This window comes from Callithrix jacchus, chromosome 13 (assembly GCF_049354715.1).
Source record: "Callithrix jacchus isolate 240 chromosome 13, calJac240_pri, whole genome shotgun sequence".
NCBI lineage: Eukaryota > Metazoa > Chordata > Mammalia > Primates > Cebidae > Callithrix > Callithrix jacchus.
The window spans coordinates 76,817,644-76,839,178 of NC_133514.1; the positions used below are offsets into that span (position 1 = coordinate 76,817,644).

The 21,535-nt window shown below is 36.9% G+C and overlaps 1 protein-coding gene across 7 annotated transcripts in view; it reads left to right on the forward strand.

Annotated features, from left to right (window-relative positions):
* Positions 1-21,535, forward strand: part of ASXL3 (ASXL transcriptional regulator 3) — a 174,242-nt gene that overhangs the window by 142,679 nt on the left and 10,028 nt on the right. For all 7 annotated transcript variants that reach the window (XM_054244109.2, XM_035270825.3, XM_078346919.1 and 4 more), the window contains 3 exons: positions 12,196-12,292; positions 14,496-14,601; positions 18,516-20,472. In XM_054244109.2, the coding sequence (XP_054100084.2) occupies positions 12,196-12,292; positions 14,496-14,601; positions 18,516-20,472 (2,160 nt within the window). The remainder of the gene's footprint in view (positions 1-12,195; positions 12,293-14,495; positions 14,602-18,515; positions 20,473-21,535) is intronic.

The following is a 21,535-nucleotide window of genomic DNA, read 5'->3' on the forward strand; positions in this document are numbered from 1 at the left end:
TTGGAATTTGAAAACAGATTGATTCTCAGAAAAGGTGTCGGAATTTTAAACTGTAGAGTAACATCATTGGAAAATAATTATTGTTTTAACTAATATTGTATGAAAGCTTAAGGGAAATTCCTATGTAAGCACAGAAGTTGAAACTGAGTACCTGAAACCTTTCAAGAATCAATATTAATATTCTCCTGGTTTCCTTTGCTTTTAACATTGCATACATCCCTCAAATATGGCTTTCCTCATTATATATGCTGAATCCTTAGCACAATTATAAGAAAACCTTTTTCTCCTATAACAAGATAGTTCTTTTCTTTCATTAATTGGGGCCTGAGAAATTGCTTTCCTACAGTCTTATTCTAAGGAATGGCTTCCTCAACATCTGATTGAATATCTCCTCTGCTGCTTTGGAAAGTTAGGCCAATCTTCTGGTGGCAGGGAGGATAGTTCTCATTCTCTTGGGAACAGCAAAATGTTTCATTTAAAAGGAGATCTTTATCTTGGCCAACTGCTTGGATTGGCTAAAAATTCTATTTGCAAAAAAAAAAAATATATATATATATGCATACGTATACATATATGTATATATAGAGATAACTGCATGAATATGCATGTATTATGTATGTGTGTATTAAATACATGTATATATGTATAGATGGATATATTGTGTGTGTATATATATATATATATATATATACTCTTCCTTCTACTAACTGCTTTTGTGATATGTGTGTGTGAGATATATATATATATGTGTGTGTGTATAGATATATATACACATACATACACACATCACACACACACATGCACACACACATATCACAAAAGCAGTAAGTAGTAGAAGGAAGAGGGCAGCTCAGAAGAAGAGATTTTTATTATGACATCTACTTTAAAACTCCATCATAACAATGATGACAAGCCTTCCACGTTTCCATCTAAGTGCTGCTTTGTTCAGTAATATTTTTGTTTCTAAAATTGCCTTTGTGTTCACTTTTGCTTGATTCCATGCATACTTTAAAAAATTAGTTGGAGGAAGGATGAAAACTATACAGGCTTACCTTGTTTTAGTTTATTTTGCTTTGTTGCACTTCACAAATACTGTGGGTTTTTTTTTTTTTATAACTTGAAACTTTGTGGCAACCCTGCCTCAAGCAAGTCTATGGGCACCATTCTATTTTTCCAACAGCATGTGTTTATTTTGTGTGTGTCACATTTTGATAAATCAAACAATATTTCAAGTATTTTATTATATATTTTATTATTAATATGTGATAATGTATCTTATAGATGGTGATATATGATCAATGATCTTTTTTACTATTATAATTGTTTTGGGGTGCCACAAACCATGCCCTTATAACACAGTGAACCTAATCCATAAATGGGTTCTTATTGTTCACTGACCAGCTGTCTCCCATATATCTCCCTTTCTTCAGGCCTTCCTATTTCCTAAGACAGAGAAGTATTAATATTAGGCCAATTAATAATCCTAGAGGCCAGGGTCGGTGGCTCACACATGTAATCCCAGCATTTTGGGAGTCTGAGGTGGGCAGATCATGAGGCCAGGACTTTGAGACCAGCCTGTCCAATATGGTCTCTACTAAAACTATAAAAACAAAACTAGCACTTGTAGTCCCAGCTACTTGGGAGGCTGAGGCAGGAGAATCACTTGAAAATAGGAGACAGAGGTTGCAGTGAGCCAAGATTGTGCCACTAAACTGTAGCCTGGGTGATAGAGGGAGACTCCATCTCAAAAAACAAACAAAACAAAATCCTACAATGGCCTCTAAGTGTTCAAGTGAAAGGAAAAGTTGCATAAGTCTCACTTTTCAATTAAAAACTAGAAATGATTACATTTAATGAGGAAGGCATGTTGAAAGCTGAGAGAGGCTAAAAGCTAGGTCTCTTATACCAAACACTTAGCTGAGTTGTGAATGGAAAGGAAAAGTTCTTGAAGGGAATTAAAAGTGCTACACCACTGAACACACAAATGATGAGAAAGTGAAACAGCTTTATTGTTGATATGGAGGAAGTTTTAGTGGTCTGAATAGAAGACCAAATCAGCCACAACATTCCCTTAAGCCAAAGCCTAAAGTAGAGCAACCCCCTAACTCTTATTCTGTGAAGTCTTAGACAGGTGAAGATGTGCTAAAATGAAACTTGAAAGCTAACAGAGATTAGCTCATGAGGTTTAAGGAAAGAAGCCATCTCTGTAACCTAAAAGTGCAAGGTGAAACAGCAGTGGCTGATGTAGAAGCTATAGCAAGTTATCCAGAAAACCTAGCCAAGATCATTGATGAAGGTGGCTATATTAAACAACAGATTTTCACTGTAGATGAAACAGCCTCATGTTGGAAAAAGATGCCATCGGGCTTGTATAGCTAGAGAGAAGTCAATGCCTGGCTTGAAAGGATAGGCTTACTCTTCTGTTAGGTGCTAATGCAGCTGGTGGCTGTAAGTGGAAGCCAGTGCTCATTTACCATTCCAAAAATCTTGGTGTCCTTAAGAATTATGCTTAATCTGTTCTGCCTTTGCTCTGCGAATGGAACAATAAAGGCTGAATGACAGCACATCTGTTTACAGCATAGCTTACTGAATATTTTAAGTCCACTTTTGAGACTTACTGCTCAGAAAAAAATACTCTTTTCAAAAGATTACTTCTCATTGACAGTGCACTGGGTCACTGAAGAAGCTGATGGAGATTTAGAAAGAGATTAATGTTGTTTTTCATATCACTAATGCAATACCTGTTCTGCAGCACATGGATCAAGGAGTAACTTTGACTTTCAAGTCTTACTATTTAAGAAATGCATTTCCTAAGGCTATGGCTGGCATAGATAGTAATTCCTCTGATGGTTCTGGGCAAGGTGAATTGAAGTCTTTTGAAAAGAATTCACTCTTCTGGATGCCGTTAAGAACATTTGTGATTCAAGGGAGGAAAATAGCAACATTAACAGGACTTTGGAAGAAGTTGATTCTAACATTCATAGATGACTTTGAGGAGTTCAAGACTTCAGTGGAGGAAGTTACTGGGGATGTGGTGCAAATAGTAAGAGAACCAGAATTAGAATAAAACCTGAAGATGTGACTGAATTGTTGCAATCTTATGATAAAACTTTCACAAGGAGAAGTTGCTTTCTATGTGTAAAGAAAGTGATCTCTTGAGATAAAATTGACTCCTGGTTAAGATGCTGTGAACATTGTTGACATGAAAACAAAGGATTTCAAATATTCCATAAATTTAATTGATAAAGCAGAAGTAAGGTTTAAGAGGATTGACTCCAATTTTGAAAGATATTCTGCTGTGGGCAAAATGCTATCATACATCATCACATACTACAGATAAGTTTTTTAGGAAAAGAATAGTCAACCAATGTAGCACACTTTATTGTTGGCTTATTTTAAGAAATTGCCATAGTCATTACAGCCTTCCACAGCCACCAACCACCCTGATCAGTCAGCAGCCATCAACATTCATGCAAGACCCTTCACCAGCAAAACTAGTTTGACTCATTGAAGGCTCAGATTACTGTTAGCATTTTTAAGTAATAATGTATTTTAATTAAGGTATGTAAATTGATTTTTAGTATAATGCTATTACACAGTTAATAGACCACAGTTTAGTGATAACTTTGATTTGTATCTGGAAACCAAAAAAATGTATGTGACTTACTTTTTTGCAACATTCACTGTATTGTAGTAGTTTGGAACTGAATTTGCAATGTTTTTTCAGGTATGCCTGTAAAACATTTTTTTATTTTGCCCCCATATGACTGGACATAATCTTGATTATAGCATTATAATCACAATATCTAATTTAAAAAATTATTACATATGTTAGGACTTTTTTGACAGTGGTTGCAAAGAATTGTTTCCTTCAGTGGCGTTGAACTTGAGTTTGTTCAGGCTTGTGGGTTAAAGCTTATTATATCATCTTTAATAGTTTTTCACTGTTTACTCTGAATACAGTGCAATATTCTCAAAATTATCTCATGTTCAGATCTTAGAAATTTACATTTATTTGTTAAAGAGGGTTATAGTCTCTAGCATGGGCAAATTCATTGTCCCAGGTGTATCACATTTGGCTGTTTCTGCCAGTGATAGTTTTACAACTCTTAATACATCAATTCCCAAATTATATTCTGGGGAATAATTGTTCCATGAGATACTGATGGTTGTTCTGTGAGAGGTTTAGAGGTTAAAAAGTTTGGGAAATACTGTATAATTTATTCTTTAGGATTCAAAATAAATTTTGGCATATTAGATAGTACAGTAAATGAAACTACCATATTTACTACACGCAGGCTATATTTATTGTATGGAAGAATACATTTCCTTTAAGATGGATTTACCTATTAAAACACCTATCTTGCAAAGCACAATTTCGGGAATATTGTCTTACTGCAATTTTGGAAATAGCTTCAAAAACTTGTTTGCAAAATTATCTTTAGCATATTGTTGACCTATCTCCTTTAGGGAAGCCATACCTCTTAATAGCCTTCTTTTATTTTTATTCCTATCTTTATGTTATTCTAAATAATAACATTTTCCCTTATGGATAAAACTTGAGCATATCTATAGAGTTTCCTGGGCCATCTGAATCATACTTAGTGGTAGGGAAAAAATTAAAATTTACCTTTTAAAGACAATCAATACCCTGGCTTTTATTCATACTGGGATATAGATGCAAGGGCACTGGGTGCTTCATCATCTAGGGTATAAGTGGCTTAATGATAACAGCATATGATAGTTTATATGCTCATTACTCTTTTTATATTGTATTAGACTGTTGATTAGTGTCTCACTGTCTTGGTTATCTTTGCTCTAAAGATCCGATTGATTTTTGTATTGGGCACAACAGCTAACATAGTGTACTGCACACACTGTTTACCTTGGTAATGCTGAAAGGCTTGATAGATATCAGCGTATCTGCAATACAGATCACCTTCTGCAAATACATTCTTCCCTTGCACCTATGAATATGATGCCACTGGCTGGGCGTGGTGGCTCATACCTGTAATCCCGTATTTTGGAAGGCCAAGGTGGGTGGATCATGAGGTCAAGAGATCGGCATCATCCTGGCCAACGTAATGAAACACCATCTCTACTAAAAATTCGAAAAAAATTAGCTGGGTGTGGTGGCGTGTGCCTGTAGTGCCAGCTACTCAGGAGGCCGAGGCAGGAGAATCACTTGAACCCAGGAGGCGGAGATTACAGTGAGCCAAGATTGCAGCACTGCAGTCCAGCCTGGCCACAGTGCAAGACTCTGTCTCAAAAAAAAAAAAAAAATATATATATATATATATATATAATGCTTGGGCTGGGCGCAGTGGCTCACGCCTGTAATCCCAGCACTTTGGGAGGCCGAGGCGGGTGGATCACGAGGTCAAGGATTGAGACCGTCCTGGTCAACATGGTGAAACCCCGTCTCTACTAAAAATATAAAAAATTAGCTGGGCATGGTGGTGCGTGCCTGTAATCCTAGCTACTTGGGAGGCTGAGGCAGGAGAATTGCCTGAACCCAGGAGGCAGAGGTTGCGGTAAGCCGAGATCGCGCCATTGCACTCCAGCCTGGGTGACAAGAGCGAAACTCTGTCTCAAAAAAAAAAAAAGTATGATGCCACTTGCTCTGATTTGCTTCCTACCTCTGTCTGCTTTTGCTTAGTCTTCCTAACAGGATATACTTTACCTCCTCATTCCTTTTACATTAGTATTCCTCAGGACTCTGCTTTAAGCCACGTTCTCTTTTGGTAAATATTCCTTGGATATTCTCATCCATACCCATGTTTCCAACCATACTTTATTTGCTAATCGTTCATATTTGAAAAAATATTTACTGTTGAGCATCTTGCCATATTCTCAGTTACTGACTAAATGTCTTTATTTGGATGCCATCAAAATATCCTTACATCAACACATCCAAAGCCTTCATTTCTTATTTCTAAATACTGTTTCCTCCTTGTGCCTTTTCCTGTCCTGATGTTTGTCACCAGCTTCTACCTAGTTAGCAAGCCTTGTTCCTGGGAATCATCTTCCACATCTCCGTCTCATCTTTCTCAGCCCCATTGCTCACTCAGTGCCATCAATTTTGGTTGGTATACTTCTCTTAAATATTCTCCTTCCTCTCTATTTCCACTGCCTGAACAAGCTTAAGACTTTTCATCATGGGTTCTGCTTACTCTTCATGCTAGTTAACAGAAATCCCTGTCTTGGTCTTGCCTTTGCCCAAGGCATCCTCTACACTATAGTAGGAGTAACATGTCGAAGACATCTACTAGGAATTATAACCAGTATCTTGATGTAGTGCTAAACCAAACCTCCTCTGCCTATAGTCTTGTCTTTTTTAAGTCCAAAAATTATTAATATTATCCTTGCCTTCCCTCTTTCATACCACACATTTGATCTGTCATGATATTCTGCGGGCTTCGGGATGTAATCAGAACCTAACCATTTCACATGACCTCCAGTGCTGTTACCCTAGTCCAGGCTACTATCATTTTATTCCTGGATTATCAAAAACCTGTATACTAGTGTTCCTGGTAGATCTTTATCTGCTAACGCTATGCTGTCTAGTACAGTAGCCACTAGCCACTTAAGGCTTTTGAGCACTAGAAATATGGCTCACTAGAATATGAAGTGAGATGTGCTATTAAAAAGATACAGTGGATATAGAAGAATTAGTCTTCAAAGGGAATGTAAAATATATCATTAACAGTATAGTGAATATATGTTGTAACAATATTTTAGATAGTTTGGATTAAAGAAAATGCATTATCGAAATTAATTACTTATTTCTTTTCTCTAACATCATTAGTACAAGAATTGGAATCACATATGTGACTCACCTTTGTATTGCTATTAGACAGCAATACTCTAAAGATTTTTCTAAACACAGTAGTCAGAGCTATCCTTTTGAAATGTCAGATCTTATCATTCTTCGGACCAACACCCTCCAAAGGCTTTCCAGCCTTCTCTAGGGAGTGGGTGACAAGGCGCAGTGTGATCCTGTCCCATCCACTCCTCTTCCTCCCACTCTCTGCACTCTAGCTCCAAGGGCCTCCTTGCAAGCCCCACCTGAGGGCCTTTGCATTTATATTCTCTTCGCTTGGCTAATTCTTTCCCAGCTAGCTATATGGCTTGCTTTTGCATTTCTTTCTGCTCAAATGTCTCTCATTCTATTAGAGAGCATCATCCCGATACCCTATCTAGAGCAGCAATCTTCTTACCTGCACATACTCATGTGAATCTTTTATTAACGTTTTGGCTTTACTTTGAATTACTCCCCATTGTCTGTGAATGAAATCCAGATTGCTTAATATTTCTTGGCGCACCATTATTATTTAGCTACTTTCTAACTCCAGCACTGTTTTCAACAATTCTCATACCATGCAGTTAGAATCATCTGTAAGAAACACAAAATAAGAAAACAGTGATTTAGAAAATAGAGGTTTAAAAGATTATTTTTAAATGTAAATATATTCTTGCACTGAATTAACAATCATTCATCTTCAAACGTTGGATGAGATGCAAGTAGGAATGTTTATTTAAACCTTCGAATTCCAGTTGGCACCCATTCCTTAAAATGTATGTTAATAGTATTCATACAAATGGTATACTTAGACAGAGTATAAGCCTAAGTAAAAGGATCTCCATGTGAGTACGTTTTCCTTTATTAGGGTTTATTTTCCTTTGGAACAGTGATTATGATCAGAGTTTTTCTCCTCCTAATTAAACAGGAACTATAATTTATCAATAGTTAGATACTTCATTGTAAGACAGTTTGATGATTTTGGGAATTAACGTTTCTATTTTGGCTAATCAGGAAAACACCTTATAGCTGGGGAACAAATAAACCTTTCAGAAGTGCTTATTGTTCCAGTTCATTCAAATATATCTTTTGGACAGTATTTCTTCTTCTTTTTTCTTTTTTTTTTTTTTTTTTTTTCCGGTGCCGGGGCAGCCTCAGGAGGTGATGTGTGCGGGAGCAGAGAGGTGTGCCCACCCTGGCGGACAGTATTTCTTAAAAGCCAAAAAATTAATAGTGTATTTAAAGCGTTTTATTGGCATGTATTTCCTAAATCAAATTTAGCACTAGTATTTCATTGTGCTGTCTCGTACAGCCTGGGGATCTGGCAGTTAAAATTATTTTTCTGTTTTAAAATAAAAGTATTTTCCTCCAGGGCTAGCTTTCATATTCTTGAATGTGTTTATGTCACACTGCCTTGCATTTTCATGTGCTGAGATCTTGAGAATCTGTCAGAGCTAATCTGGATCTGGTATTTCTTTGTGTCTTAAAATTATGCTGAAATTTCAATTACTAACTAATCATGCCCCGGGCTTGGTAGGATATATGGAACCAAACTATTGTATATCAGCTACTGGGGTTAAATTTTAAATCCTTCACTACTTAAAGCAAGGGCAATACAATAACTTTAATTTACTGTCCGCAAGATGCTAAGTGGTGTTACACTGACTATAGAAGTTTATAAGGTACCATCTAATCCTCAAATGTAGAATAATTCTAATCCACTGTGCCTTCTATACATGTGCTCTACAATGAACAGCTTCCTCTACCTCTTCAGAGAACTTGCCTTCTACCTATAAGTCCTAATTAAAAATCTATCTGTACAATAGGAATACCTCTTCCCTTTTAATCTTACTAAATTGAGTTGCCATTTTCTCAAGGTTCTGGAATCACAAGGACATCTATTCAGAGTTAATGTTTGCAGAAAAATTTCAGACTTCATAGAGGCATATCATTTATGTGGCTCTCTTGTCCTCATCCTCATTGTCTTTACAGTAACTCCTTGATAACATTTGTTGAAGACTTGCATTGAAGGTTGGCTATCATTTCATCCACCCCATCTCTCAGAATCATCCTCAGCAACTTTAATGTCTCCTGAAATGCAGTAGTTCTCCCAATGGCTTTACCTTCTTAATCCTAAAGATCTTCACCCAGTCATAAATATATCTCAGATACGTCTTTCTTTTATTGCCATTTACTGAAATATTCCAATACCCTTCTAACAATGTCTCAGTATTGTTTTTCCTCTCTTTTCTGTTACACAGCTACCAAAGTTATCTTTTTAAACACATATCTTTTAGGCTTTTCGTAGGCTTCAAAAATGTATGTTTTCCACTACCTAGAGCAGTGCTTCACAACTTTCCACCATCATGGCTTATGTCAAAAAAGGTAATAAATTTACATAGGTAAACTGAGGAGAAAACTTGGACCTGGAGGCCACTGATCTGGGGTGGCATGTTTATCGATGGTACATTCACTGAGCTGCTCCCATGTAGAGGATAAAGCCAAAGCTCTTTAGCTTTGGTGTCTTACTTAGGAACCTCCTCAGCATTTTCCCTCCCTAAACAAGGCCTGGAACAAAAGAACCAGAATACAGGTCATTTGGAAGCCAAATCCAGGGTTAAATAGGGTGAGACAGGGAGGAGAGAAGCCCTTTGGACAACTGTGGCTCATTTATTGGAGAAAATGTGTAGAATTAGCCACAGAACTGTTCCACAGGATAACAGCAGGAGAGGGAGACATTTTCCCCTAGTCCCTTCTCTCTCATGAATTGGGAGTTACACCCAGGGACAAACTCTGCATCTCTAGGCTATATGTACCTGCAGGGAAACTTAAAGCTCTTTTTGCTTCAGAGAAAATCCTAGAGTGTTATTGGCTTAGTTTGGACCTAAGGGCATTGAACTGTTTACCCTGTTAGCTCTGCACTCATGTAGCCAAGATGATACAAAATGGAATATCAGAAATATCTGGTACAGAATTCCTTTTGTCATACTCAGAACTTGTGCCTCACATGAAGAGATCCTGTGTCTCTAACTCTTTAAAAAGTAGCTATCATAATATTAATATATTGGAAAGAAGAAAAACATGAAAATAACAAGACTTACGACCAGAGGGTTAGTGGCCCAGCTATAGGCTGTGCCTGTCTCAAGCTGGTTTTAAGGATGTGGTTTTAGCTCATTGTCTCCCTCCTTTAGTACTCATTGCTGATTTTCTCACTCTTAGCACTTCTACTAGAAGTGACCCTGACTGCCATCCCTGAGGAGTATGAACTATTGGTTGTCTTTCCCTGTCAGGATGTCAATCGCCAGGCACAAATAACATTAAGAGGTGTCCCAGAGAACCCCCAGCATTCCCAACACCCTTCTCTCCATCCCTTCTCTCTTGCAGCAGTCTTATTTCCTCATGATGGTTAGGGTTGATTGATTATCCTATCTGTCTCCTTTCTTTGCCTACTGGTCCAACGGTATGAGTAATACAGAGTAACCAGACAGAGCTTTGGCTACGATGGGGCCCTTACATCGTCCAGTAGTGCAGTGGTTGTTAGCTAGGGATGATTTTGCCTCCAAAGGATATTTGCCAGTGTTTGGAGATGTTTTTCGTTGTCACATCTATTAAGGGATTGCTCCTGGAATCTACCAGGTAGAGTCCAGGGATACTGCCAAATATCTGACATTACACAGGACATGCCCCCACTAAAATGAATTATCTGGCCCCAAATGACAAGAGTGCCAATCTTGAGAAACCCTGCTCTAATAGAAATGATTCCCCCTGGGAACCTGGACTTCTAATCCCACAGAGGCTAGAGCTATGGGGACAGAATACATGCAGTCAGCAAGTGAGTGTTTGGGAATGATAGTGTAAAGGTTATTTCATTCTACTTCTTAGTTCCCAGATCCATGTATTCTAGCCATTGGGAACACCAAATAGCATGCATTTGGTTCAGTGCATAAACCACACTGCAGAGAATAGTGTCCTAGAGTTGTCCAGTCAAAGGATGGAGAAGCTGAAGCATTAAGCCACTCATGTATCAGGGCTTTGGTAAACCTATGATGTGGGACATTGGCATGGTGATGTAACCATACATCAGTCATGCCGAACTCAGGTGGATGGAAAGGGTGGACAAGGACCAAAAGCATCTCTTCTGTGTAGAATATATTCAGACTATAAATACAAGGGATTTATCTTTATTACCAGTGAATTTCTATCACCCATACAAATGCCATGCACATAGGTTTATATGGGTGGCTTAACAAGTATCAGTTGAATAAGATGAAATAATTGAGCATGAGTAAACAGTAAATCAATGAATAAATGAAATCTTGCCTGAAATATTTCAAATGTATGGAATATTTTAGTGTGGTTACCAGTGCCATCTTAAATGAAGACCCTGAGGATTGTGAATCTATGGCCTCCTTATAGATGTCACAGTGTCAACAATCAGCATATCTCACATTTGTTCTGTGTCTCTCTTTTCTGACTTTGATTAGACATTATCCAGCTTAAGATAGTATACTTACTTTTTATGTTCAGTTTCTCTTTTGCTCCTGAATGATGATTCAAATGAAATATTTATGAAGGCATTATTTGAGTTAAATTTTAAAAGAGTGATAGTATTTCAATAGGTTGAAATGGAGTGTAGAGAAGATCAAAAACAAAAAATGATAAATAATCTCTAAGTGTGTTTTCAGGTAATTAGTGCATAGGATATATGAATTCTATATATGGAAGTAAGAGGAAATCTTTAAAGATATAGTTGGGGCTACAGTTTGTCAAACCTTTTAGTACCAGGTGAAAGCATCCTCACACCTTCATAAATGCCCTAGTTACTAATAGTTTATTATGTTCAGCTTCTACTGTAATGCTCATGCCTGTTGACAGTATACCTTATGCTTTGATCTCTAACCATTTTGTCCAGATCCTCTTAGACTCTCATGATGCTGCATCAGGTTCTTCCTACACTCTCATGTCCACATACATATATTCCCCAAGCTTTTACATGTTGAACTTCTTAATTCTCACTCACATAATGCTTGACATTGTTTAACTTGTTATTTGTTTTATATTCACTCTCCAACTACATAAGAAGCCAGTCAAGGACAACACTAATTCTTTCTGTCTCCTACACATCAGCAAGCAGAATGCATGCATCTAATCTCCTAGTATTCATCCCAGGAGACTGATCTTTTGTTGGGTCCCTTTCCTCTCTTCCTCCTACCCTGCACATGCTCTCCCTGGAGCTCCTGCTCTTTATCCCTTCTCCTTTCTCTATCTCCTTCCCCCTCCCTCCCACTCGCACAAATACCACCCAACACCACTCAGTTTTTGCTTTTTTTCTGCATACTTTGGTTTTGAGTTATTCCTGATGGAATCCTGTTTTTGTCGGCTTATTTTCCTAGATGGGAAGTGATGGAGTTTTACGCCTCAGTACTTCAGCTCTAAATAATGAATTCTTTGCATATGCAGCACAAGGGTGGAAACAGCGACTGGCAGAAGGTAAATTTCTATTTTCTATTATTATGCGACATATTGGAGTACACATACTGTACTGAGCTTTGTATATTTCCTCTGATTTCCCAGTTTTTTTCCCGCCACAGTATACTTTAATTTAGTAAAAACTCATATCCCTTTCCAAATGAGTTCACAAATTCATTTGTTATACCTGGCATTATTGATGCCAGATATTTCTGAAGAAAACATAATTTTATCTTAGACATCATAAAATTTTGGATACAGCAAATTTTTCTTGGGAATGGTAATTTTAATGGTATTGTTTGATCTATTATGCATTCTCTTAAGTGTCCTGGCGAACCTAGAGAAACTTCTTTTAATGCTTCCTTCCCCTGAAGTCACTACTTCACCTTATCTTTTCTTTAGTCACCAAGTTTCTTGGAAGACTAAGAAGTACCCAATGCTGCTATATTTTTCTGCTTTACACACTCAAACTGTTACAGTCAGGGGTGGCACCACTCTACACAACTGAAATATTCCTCCTAGAGAAAGAATACTGGCCAGGCGTGATGGCTCACACCTGTTATCCCAGGACTTTGACAGGCCTAGGCAGGCAAATCACTTGAGCTCAGGAGTGAAGACAGGCCTAAGCAACATGGCGAAACTCTATCACGACAAAAAAAATACAATAATCAGCCAGGTGTGGTGGCGCATACCTATAGTCCCAGCAACTTGGGATTCTAAAGTGGGTTCAGGTGGTCGAGGCTGCAGTGATTCACCTACCCATTACACCACTGCACTCCAGTCAAGGCAATAGCAGAATGACACCTTGTCTCAAAAAAGCAAACAAAAACTGTGTAACTAATGGCAAAATCCAGTTTCCTGTTCTCAGTGCCTACATTTCAAGTTCCCTCACCAATATCTCATTTGTTTTTTCACCCCATCCGATTTGAAACCATCTACTTTAGATTTTAAAAACAGATTTTAAATTGATTTCTGAGGCTTAAATTATTTATGTTTCTGCCAGCCCTTGCTCACCTTTCATCAGGATCCCTCCCCTATTCTTCCATCTGATGTCTCCAGCATTTTCTTTTCTAATCATATGTATTCCCTAAGCTGCCTCATTCACCACCATGGTTTTAGCTATTGCCAGTGTGCAAAGAATTTTCGTATCGGGCTTTCACCCCCTTCCCTAATTCCCACCCCTTTCCCTATTGTTTTATTTTCAAATGCTTAGCAGATCTCACTAGCACAGGCACTTTAATCCAAAATTCCCAATATTAAATTCACTTAGCTTCTCTTCCTTCTTTGCTCTTCCTTCTGCTTCCTCTATTTCTGTGATATCACAACTGTCCTCACAGTTCCTCAGTTTAAAACGTTACTCATGTCTTTGACCTTCTTCCTTTTCTTCATGTCTCTCTGGTCATGAACTGTTACTTGTACTTGACTCTTCCAAAACATTCCTGCTGCTACTGGCCCAACTGTAATCTCCACCTCTCCTGTGTACTGTTCAGTAACCCTATAGATGCAGTCCTCCAATTTCTTCATTCTGTTGTCAGACCTATTTTTCTGCACAACTTACTTGGCCATATTCCTTCCACACTGAATGCCACCAGAACCTCCCTCTGTCTCTCATAGAAAAATAAAGAACTTTCATTAGAATATCTATTGGGTAATTGGCCTCAGGTTTTATTTCCCATTTTATTTCTTCTTATGTTTTACTCACAATTGGCTACTCAAAAGATCATAAATATATGTATTCATATCTCTGTGCCTTGCGATTTAATTACTTTATAAAAGCCTGAGCAACCTTCAAAAGCAAACTCAAGAATCACTTCCTATATGTGGTCCTCTTTAATTGACTTAGGGAGAATTAAGTGCTTTACTCTGTGTATTTCACTACATTTATTATTATGGCCTATACAGGGCTTTAGACGTTATATTATACTCTATTTCCAGCAGACTGATTTCCTTAAGGACAGTGAATATACACCCTTTTATTTGTAGCCCCTAGCAGGCAATACATTTGCTAAATGCTTTCGCATTCTTCTAAAGCATTTAGCTTTAGAATTTTTATGAACAACTTGAGTGATATTTATGAAAAGAGAAGCTGTAGAAATGTTATCATTATTTGTCCTTGTACTTTTCGAGATCCGTAAAAGTTTACTCAGATGAATTACATGTTTTCTTTATGAATTGGCAAAAGATGTGACCACTTTTACTCAATACATTAGCATTTTCTTTTTAGGAGAGTTTACCCCAGAAATGCAGTTGCGGATAAGGCAAGAAATTGAGAAGGAAAAGAAAACAGAACCTTGGAAAGAAAAATTCTTTGAGAGATTTTATGGAGAAAAGTAAGTACTAGAGTATTTTTTCTCATTTCTCTTAGAAGGAAATGAAAATGTAATTCTCTGCTTCACATAGCACACTCATATGCTGTAAAACTTAATAAACCTGTGATAAAAAGCAATAGTCCCTCAGTGTAAGAAAGTGCAGATGAAATTATAGTGGTATGTCAGCACTTAAATTTTTTAAAAATGCATTTTCAAGGGTTTATAACTTGTTCATGAAAATTTATTTTGGGCTGAAAATAGTATATGAAATCTTATAGAAGCCACTTTTGGTTTTCTTAATGGAATTTGAGTAAAATTCTCCCATTTTCAAGTATATTCATGAATGAATTTTTTATAGATAAGTAATTTTTGGCATGTATTCAATTCTCACACTTTTCCAAAAGTATTGACTGTGTCTAATGCATTTTAATCTTTGTTTAGTCCTTGTTTTGGGAAGCGCCTGAGATTTATTTTTTGCCTTATCTTCCTCTTCAATTGTAATCTATCTTTAATTTATTATGTGTGTGTGTATGCTTCTTTTTTAAGTAATATGAGCTTTTACATCATAGTGTGGAAGCAAATGAACTAACCCTGAAAGCGGTTTCACCTTTACCTCATGTTTAGTAGACACATTCTGCTTGGGCAATTAGTGTCTCACACAATCAGATCCCTAAAAAGGAGGAGTTTCAGCACTTACTGTTGGTGGTCACTTCAGATTCCCCTTTGTAGAGGGACTTGTGCTCCAATTACCACATACACAGTCAATGCTTGAAAGTTGTTATTTTGTGTAAAGGACACAGGTGGTTGCAGGTAACAAAACCTATGTCATGGGATCTCATTTCACAAAATTTCACCTGTAAATGGAGACAAAACAACATGCCAGGAGTCTCACTTGAGAGCTCTTCATGGAAAGAAATGATACTTAACAGACCTCTTGAAGGAGGGTACTCAGAGTATGCTAACCTTTGTGAATTGTCCTAAATGGTAGTCCTCTTGAGTAGGAAGGCCTGTTTTTAATTGCTGTGCCAGGAATTCTGGATGCCTATATATTTTTAAGCAAAACCAAATAGAGATAATTAATGTCTTTTCTCAAACATAAAAAATGTGACAATCTAGTTATAGGTCTTCACATAAAGTCACCAACAATATCACTCAAGCCAGGCTATATCACAATCTAGGAGTCGAGCCCAGGAGTCTGTGTTTTTAGAAGCTTTCCAGGTTATGCTGATGCCCAGCAGGATTAAAAACCCTGGAGGATGAGATTAAAGAGTATTTAGGAACCTTCCCTCTCCTTTTGCCTGTGAAAGAAAATCTTGGGCACACTCTTTTCAGTAATGGCAGAAGCATAAATGAGATAGCACCTCCAAAGCATTGGTTCTTAAATTTTTTAGTGATAGACCCATTCTTTTATTAAATTAATGTTTTTATTCAACATTGCCCCTGTGTCAGACACTCTCCTGGATGCCAGGAATGCAATTGTTTGTAGGGCTACCAAAGTTCTACTCCCAGAGAGCCGCAGTTCAAGGGAGTTACATTACAGAGAGCTTTCCTTCATGCAATAAATAATCATTGAGAATACACTCACTCTGATATGCTTCTAAGAGCTTTGCAAATATTCTTTAATCCTCCCAACAATTCCATAAGATGGATACCATTATTTATATTATTTTTTAAAAATTAGGAAACTGAGGGAAAATGAAACTAAGTAATTTTCCCAGGTTTATAACAGTGAGGTTGAGTAAATTGCTTGGGGCCTTCATCCTGCAAATCCTTCTCTGAAAGATTCACACATATGCACAATCTTTGCATGAAATTTAGGAACTTCCCAGATTCCCTTGGGCATCAGATTTAGGGTCTCTTCTCTAGAAAACGACAGCTATAATATTAATAAACATGACCCCCTTCCTTACCATCACCAAACTCTGAATACAAACATTCTTCTACTTAGCCCCCCCTTTTTTTGCTATAGTTTATCAGCAGTTTTTGTCCCCTCCCATCACCAGACTTGTCTCCTGATCTTTTCTATCGTTTATTACATATTTCATGGCAGATATATTTTGGACATTTCATTGACTGCCCTCATTTTGTTGCTCCCAGGTTACCTGTATTCCCCTACTACCAGACAGTTTTTAGTTGACTGATACCATGTGCCTTTTCATTGCTCTAAGTGTTTTCAAAAATGTGTCTAAACATTCAAACTAGTGTCCAGTTAAGATCTGCCTGGTTTCGTTTTCTGCTTGTTTTAAATATTTATTATGATTCTCACTTGCTTAATCTCTTTATAATATAGTATTGTTCTGTATTTTTTTATATCACTTGTATAAATGCTAAGTATTAGAGGGCTTGATTTGTGAATTTGTGTCCAGATCTCTGGAGGCCAGTGTTTTCCTTTGCGAAGTATGGGGAACTGTGAACATCTTCTTCCTATGCCTTATGCCATCTTATGTCTGTTTTCCCATGAAAATGAGAAAATGTTGACATGGGCATATTTTATACAGTGCTGTTGTACATGTACACTTATCTGTATGTATATTTAATAATATTAACCAACTAGCAGAAAGTTGGCTGCCAGTGGACAGATTTGGGTATGTTACACTTAGTCTAGTATCAGTAGTTACTCTGCTTGACCTAGTCCCAAGGAACCTCATTTCTTGCAGATTATTCTGCTTTAAATTTATCTGTAATGCTGTTGTTCTGATCTTCTCAGGATAGTATAGATATAAATTGTAGCTTAGTTTGGATTCATCTTAGAGAATATTGAAAGGAAAGAGATTATTATGAAGATAGTATCTTCTACCTTTTCAGAGATTTCTGAATTTAAATAAAGAAGGCAAAGACAAAATACCCAAAACCTGTATTCAATGTTATTTCCCTTTGACTTTGAGGATTTTTAAAAATAAAAGGTTAAAGTGGTTTTCACTGAGGTATTTTTTGCATCAATGTTACTGTGACTATATTTCTTCACTTAAATGTGCTTCTTCCTCTGGAAATGTTCTCTCTCCTACTTACCTTTCTCATTGCCTGGACCCTAATTTAACTTCATTTGGAACAGCATATTTCTCTACCATCTGATGCTGACAATGTAAATTATATGACAGAAAATAGTGGTTTACAGTAACCTTGATTGTAACTCTAATTAGATTTAGATTAAGACCTGAATATCATGCTCAATTATTTCTTGATTTTCTGTACTGCCATTTAAGGAATATCTTTACAGTAAGAGATATGCATGAAATAATTTAAAAGTCTTACTGCATACAGATGTAAGCTGGTAGAATAACTTCGATAACCCCAAATATGTTCTGTTATTCTTTAATGAAATTTCCATGTTGTCTTAGGTTAGACACTTAGATGCTGAAATAAGGTGATTGAGTAATACTTCTTAGATTAAAGAAAACCAATCTTTGGAACTCATTTCAATTTCAGAATTTGATGAATTTCATTCATCTTCCATTGATCTTAATTACTTGGTTCTCTTGTATCCACTGAAAACTATATAAATTTCTATTATAAGAGCATCATTCTACTTTTGGATTTAAATATCTATCTATCTATCGATATCTATCTATCTATATTTAAATATATATTTATATATCTTATACATTATTTTGCTTTTCTGCTCGTATTTTCTAATACTTTGTTGGATGTAATTTTCTTATTCCTTTACTAGTACTTGGTAAGGTTCATATCTCCTTGCTTTACAAAATAAAAATCTATACTGTTCTTAATCAGAAGTAGAGTTTTAGTTGAGATTATAAAAGCAGCAAAGAAGCATCATCATTATAAACTAGTTTACATAAATTAAGCATGTTAGTGATTATAAAAGTAATTTTGTGTATTTACTTCTATTAAATACTACATTCATGAGAGATCCAAATTATACCTTTCATGTTTTGTGGTTGAGCAATAATTTCATATCTCTAATTTCTGTACAGACTGGGCATGTCAAGAGAGGAATCTATGAAGCTCACTACTGGACCAAACAATGCTGAAGCTCAAAGTAGTTCCTCATGTGGGACTTCTGGTCTTCCAGTTTCTGCACAGACGCCCTTGACAGAACAACAGCCAAAAAGCATGAAAAGCCCAGCTTCTCCAGAGCCTGGTTTCTGTGCTTCTGTTTGCCCTATGATAGAACTTCCAGCTAAAGATACAATGGCAGAATCGGAGTCAGAGGATATCTTGATCCCAGAAGAATCTGTAATTCAGGAGGAAATTGCAGAAGAGGTAGAGACTAGTATCTGTGAATGCCAGGATGAAAATCATAAGACAATACCTGAATTTTCTGAGGAGTCTGAAAGTCCAACCCATTCTCATGAAGAACCCCAGATAGCACCTCCTGAAGATAACTTGGAATCCTGTGTTATGATGAATGATGTTTTAGAAACTTTGCCTCATATTGAAGTTAAGATGGAAGAGAAGTCAGAATTGCCCCAGGAAGAAATGACAGTTGTCATCGATCAGTTAGAAGTCTGTGACTCTCTTGTTCCTTCCACTTCATCTGTGACTCATGTCAGTGACACAGAACATAAGGAGTCAGAAATTGCAATAGAGACCAGTACCCTCAAAATAAAAACAGGGTCATCTTCTCTAGAAGGCCAGTTTCCAAATGAAGGAATTGCTGTAGATATGGAGCTACAGAGTGATCCTGAAGAACCGCTTTCAGAAAATGCCTGCATCTCTGAAACATCCTTTTCTTCTGAGAGCCCAGAGGGAGCCTGTACCAGCCTGCCTTCCCCAGGAGGAGAAACACAGTCCACATTAGAAGAATCATGTACTCCAGCCTCCCTTGAGACAACATTTTGTTCTGAGGTGTCTAGCACTGAAAATACAGACAAATACAACCAGAGAAATTCCATTGATGAAAACCTTCATGCATCTTTGATGTCAGAAGTATCTCCAATATCCACTTCACCTGAAATATCAGAAGCATCTCTTATGTCCAACTTACCATTAACATCTGAAGCATCACCAGTATCCAACTTACCTTTAACATCAGAAACGTCACCGATGTCTGACTTACCTTTAACTTCAGAAACTTCTTCAGTGTCTTCCATGCTTCTCACCTCTGAGGCCACTTTTGTATCCAGTTTGCCACTTCCTTCAGAAACATCTCCAATTTCCAATTCTTCCATGAATGAGAGAATGGCACATCAGCAAAGAAAGTCACCTTCTGTATCTGAAGAACCACTCTCCCCGCAGAAAGATGAGTCTTCTACCACTGCCAAACCTCTGGGAGAGAACCTTACCTCCCAGCAGAAGACTCTAGCTAATTCTCCTGAAGCCATCATATTGAGTTCTTCTTCCATTGCTCCTGAAGCATTTCCATCTGAAGATTTGCACAATAAGACCCTGAGTCAGCAAACATGTAAATCACATCTTGACACTGAAAAGCCCTATCCTGCTTCGATTCCAGAACTTGCTTCTACTGAAATGATAAAAGTTAAAAATCATAGCATCCTGCAAAGAACAGAAAAAAAAGTGTTATCTTCACCATTGGAATTATCTGTCTTTTCTGAAGAGATAGAGAATAAGGGAAATGAGCTTCCATCTGCTAAATTACAGGACAAGCAATATATCTCATCAGTGGATAAGGCTTCATTTTCAGAAGGCTCTAGAAATAAAACACATAAGCAAGGGAGTACACAGAGTCGTTTAGAAACCTCACATACTTCCAAGTCATCAGAACCCTCCAAGTCACCTGATGGGATAAGAAATGAAAGTAGAGATTCAGAGATATCAAAGAGGAAAACTGCAGAGCAGCACAGCTTTGGAATCTGTAAAGAAAAGAGAGCTAGGATAGAAGACGATCAGTCAACCCGGAACATATCAACTAGCAGCCCAGCTGAGAAAGAACAGCCTCCAAGAGAGGAACCAAGGGTTCCCCCTCTCAAGGTATGGTACTAAATAAAAAAAACAAAGGACAGTTCCATATATAGACGTTTTCTATTTAGAAGCCTAATTTTTCAAGAATAATTAGATTTTCTTCCTTCTAAGTTTATGCAGCAATTTATAATCGAATCCTTTAATAGTAAATGACCCTCTTTATGACTATGCATTGAATTCATAAAAGCAGTTTAGATACATGCATATGTTTAAACCCTGGTATTAAAGAAAAAAGAATTAAGGACAGAGAATAGGGCCTGGAAATGTCTACAGGCCACTGAGACACCTGGGCTTATAGAGATTTCAAGGTGTAGAACAGAGACCTGTGTAAACCTGGGAAAATGGGAAAGATAATTTAGTGTCCTATAAAAGTTCTCTGGGACTAGGGAAAGAGGTAATCAAAACTCAGAGGCCAGCACAAAGGCAGAGAAGGTATGTATTATCCCTACATTGATTTCCCAACAAACACTGAACACCACTATTGCCTAGCATTGAAGACCTAGCTTATGGTTGAGCCTCATTAAATATTTCTTAAATAAAGCAATAAAATTGCCTTATGAACTCTGAGAGAGAATACTATAGAGGTGTAGATATACAAATCCTATGTTTTTTTTATATCCAAGATAGATAGTAAATAGGCCTTTAAATTCACCAAAAAATAAAGGCTTACAGATAAAAATTTCTATTTATATACTTTCTTTTGATCCCAGGTAAAATTTAACTTCCAGAAAACAAAGCATTTATATAAATTAGCTCTGCCTGAGTAAACTGAAAATTAAGATTAATTCAAAAGAAACCCCAGTGTAATTTTTTTTTAAGTTTCTACCTTTTGTCATTTATACTTTTGTATAGTGAAGTAGATTATTCCATCGTAGCATTGGTCTAGAATTATAAACATCTCAAACTTTTTAAATTAAAAAAATCCTGTTCTATCTGTAAATATAAAATCTATAAAATTTTCATTTTATATATAACTCATGCTCTTCACAGGCTGACTTTAAGATTATGGTTGTACTTACTCTTTTTAATAAAGCAGTCTCTAGTAAGCAAGATTCTAGAGGTATAAAAAATA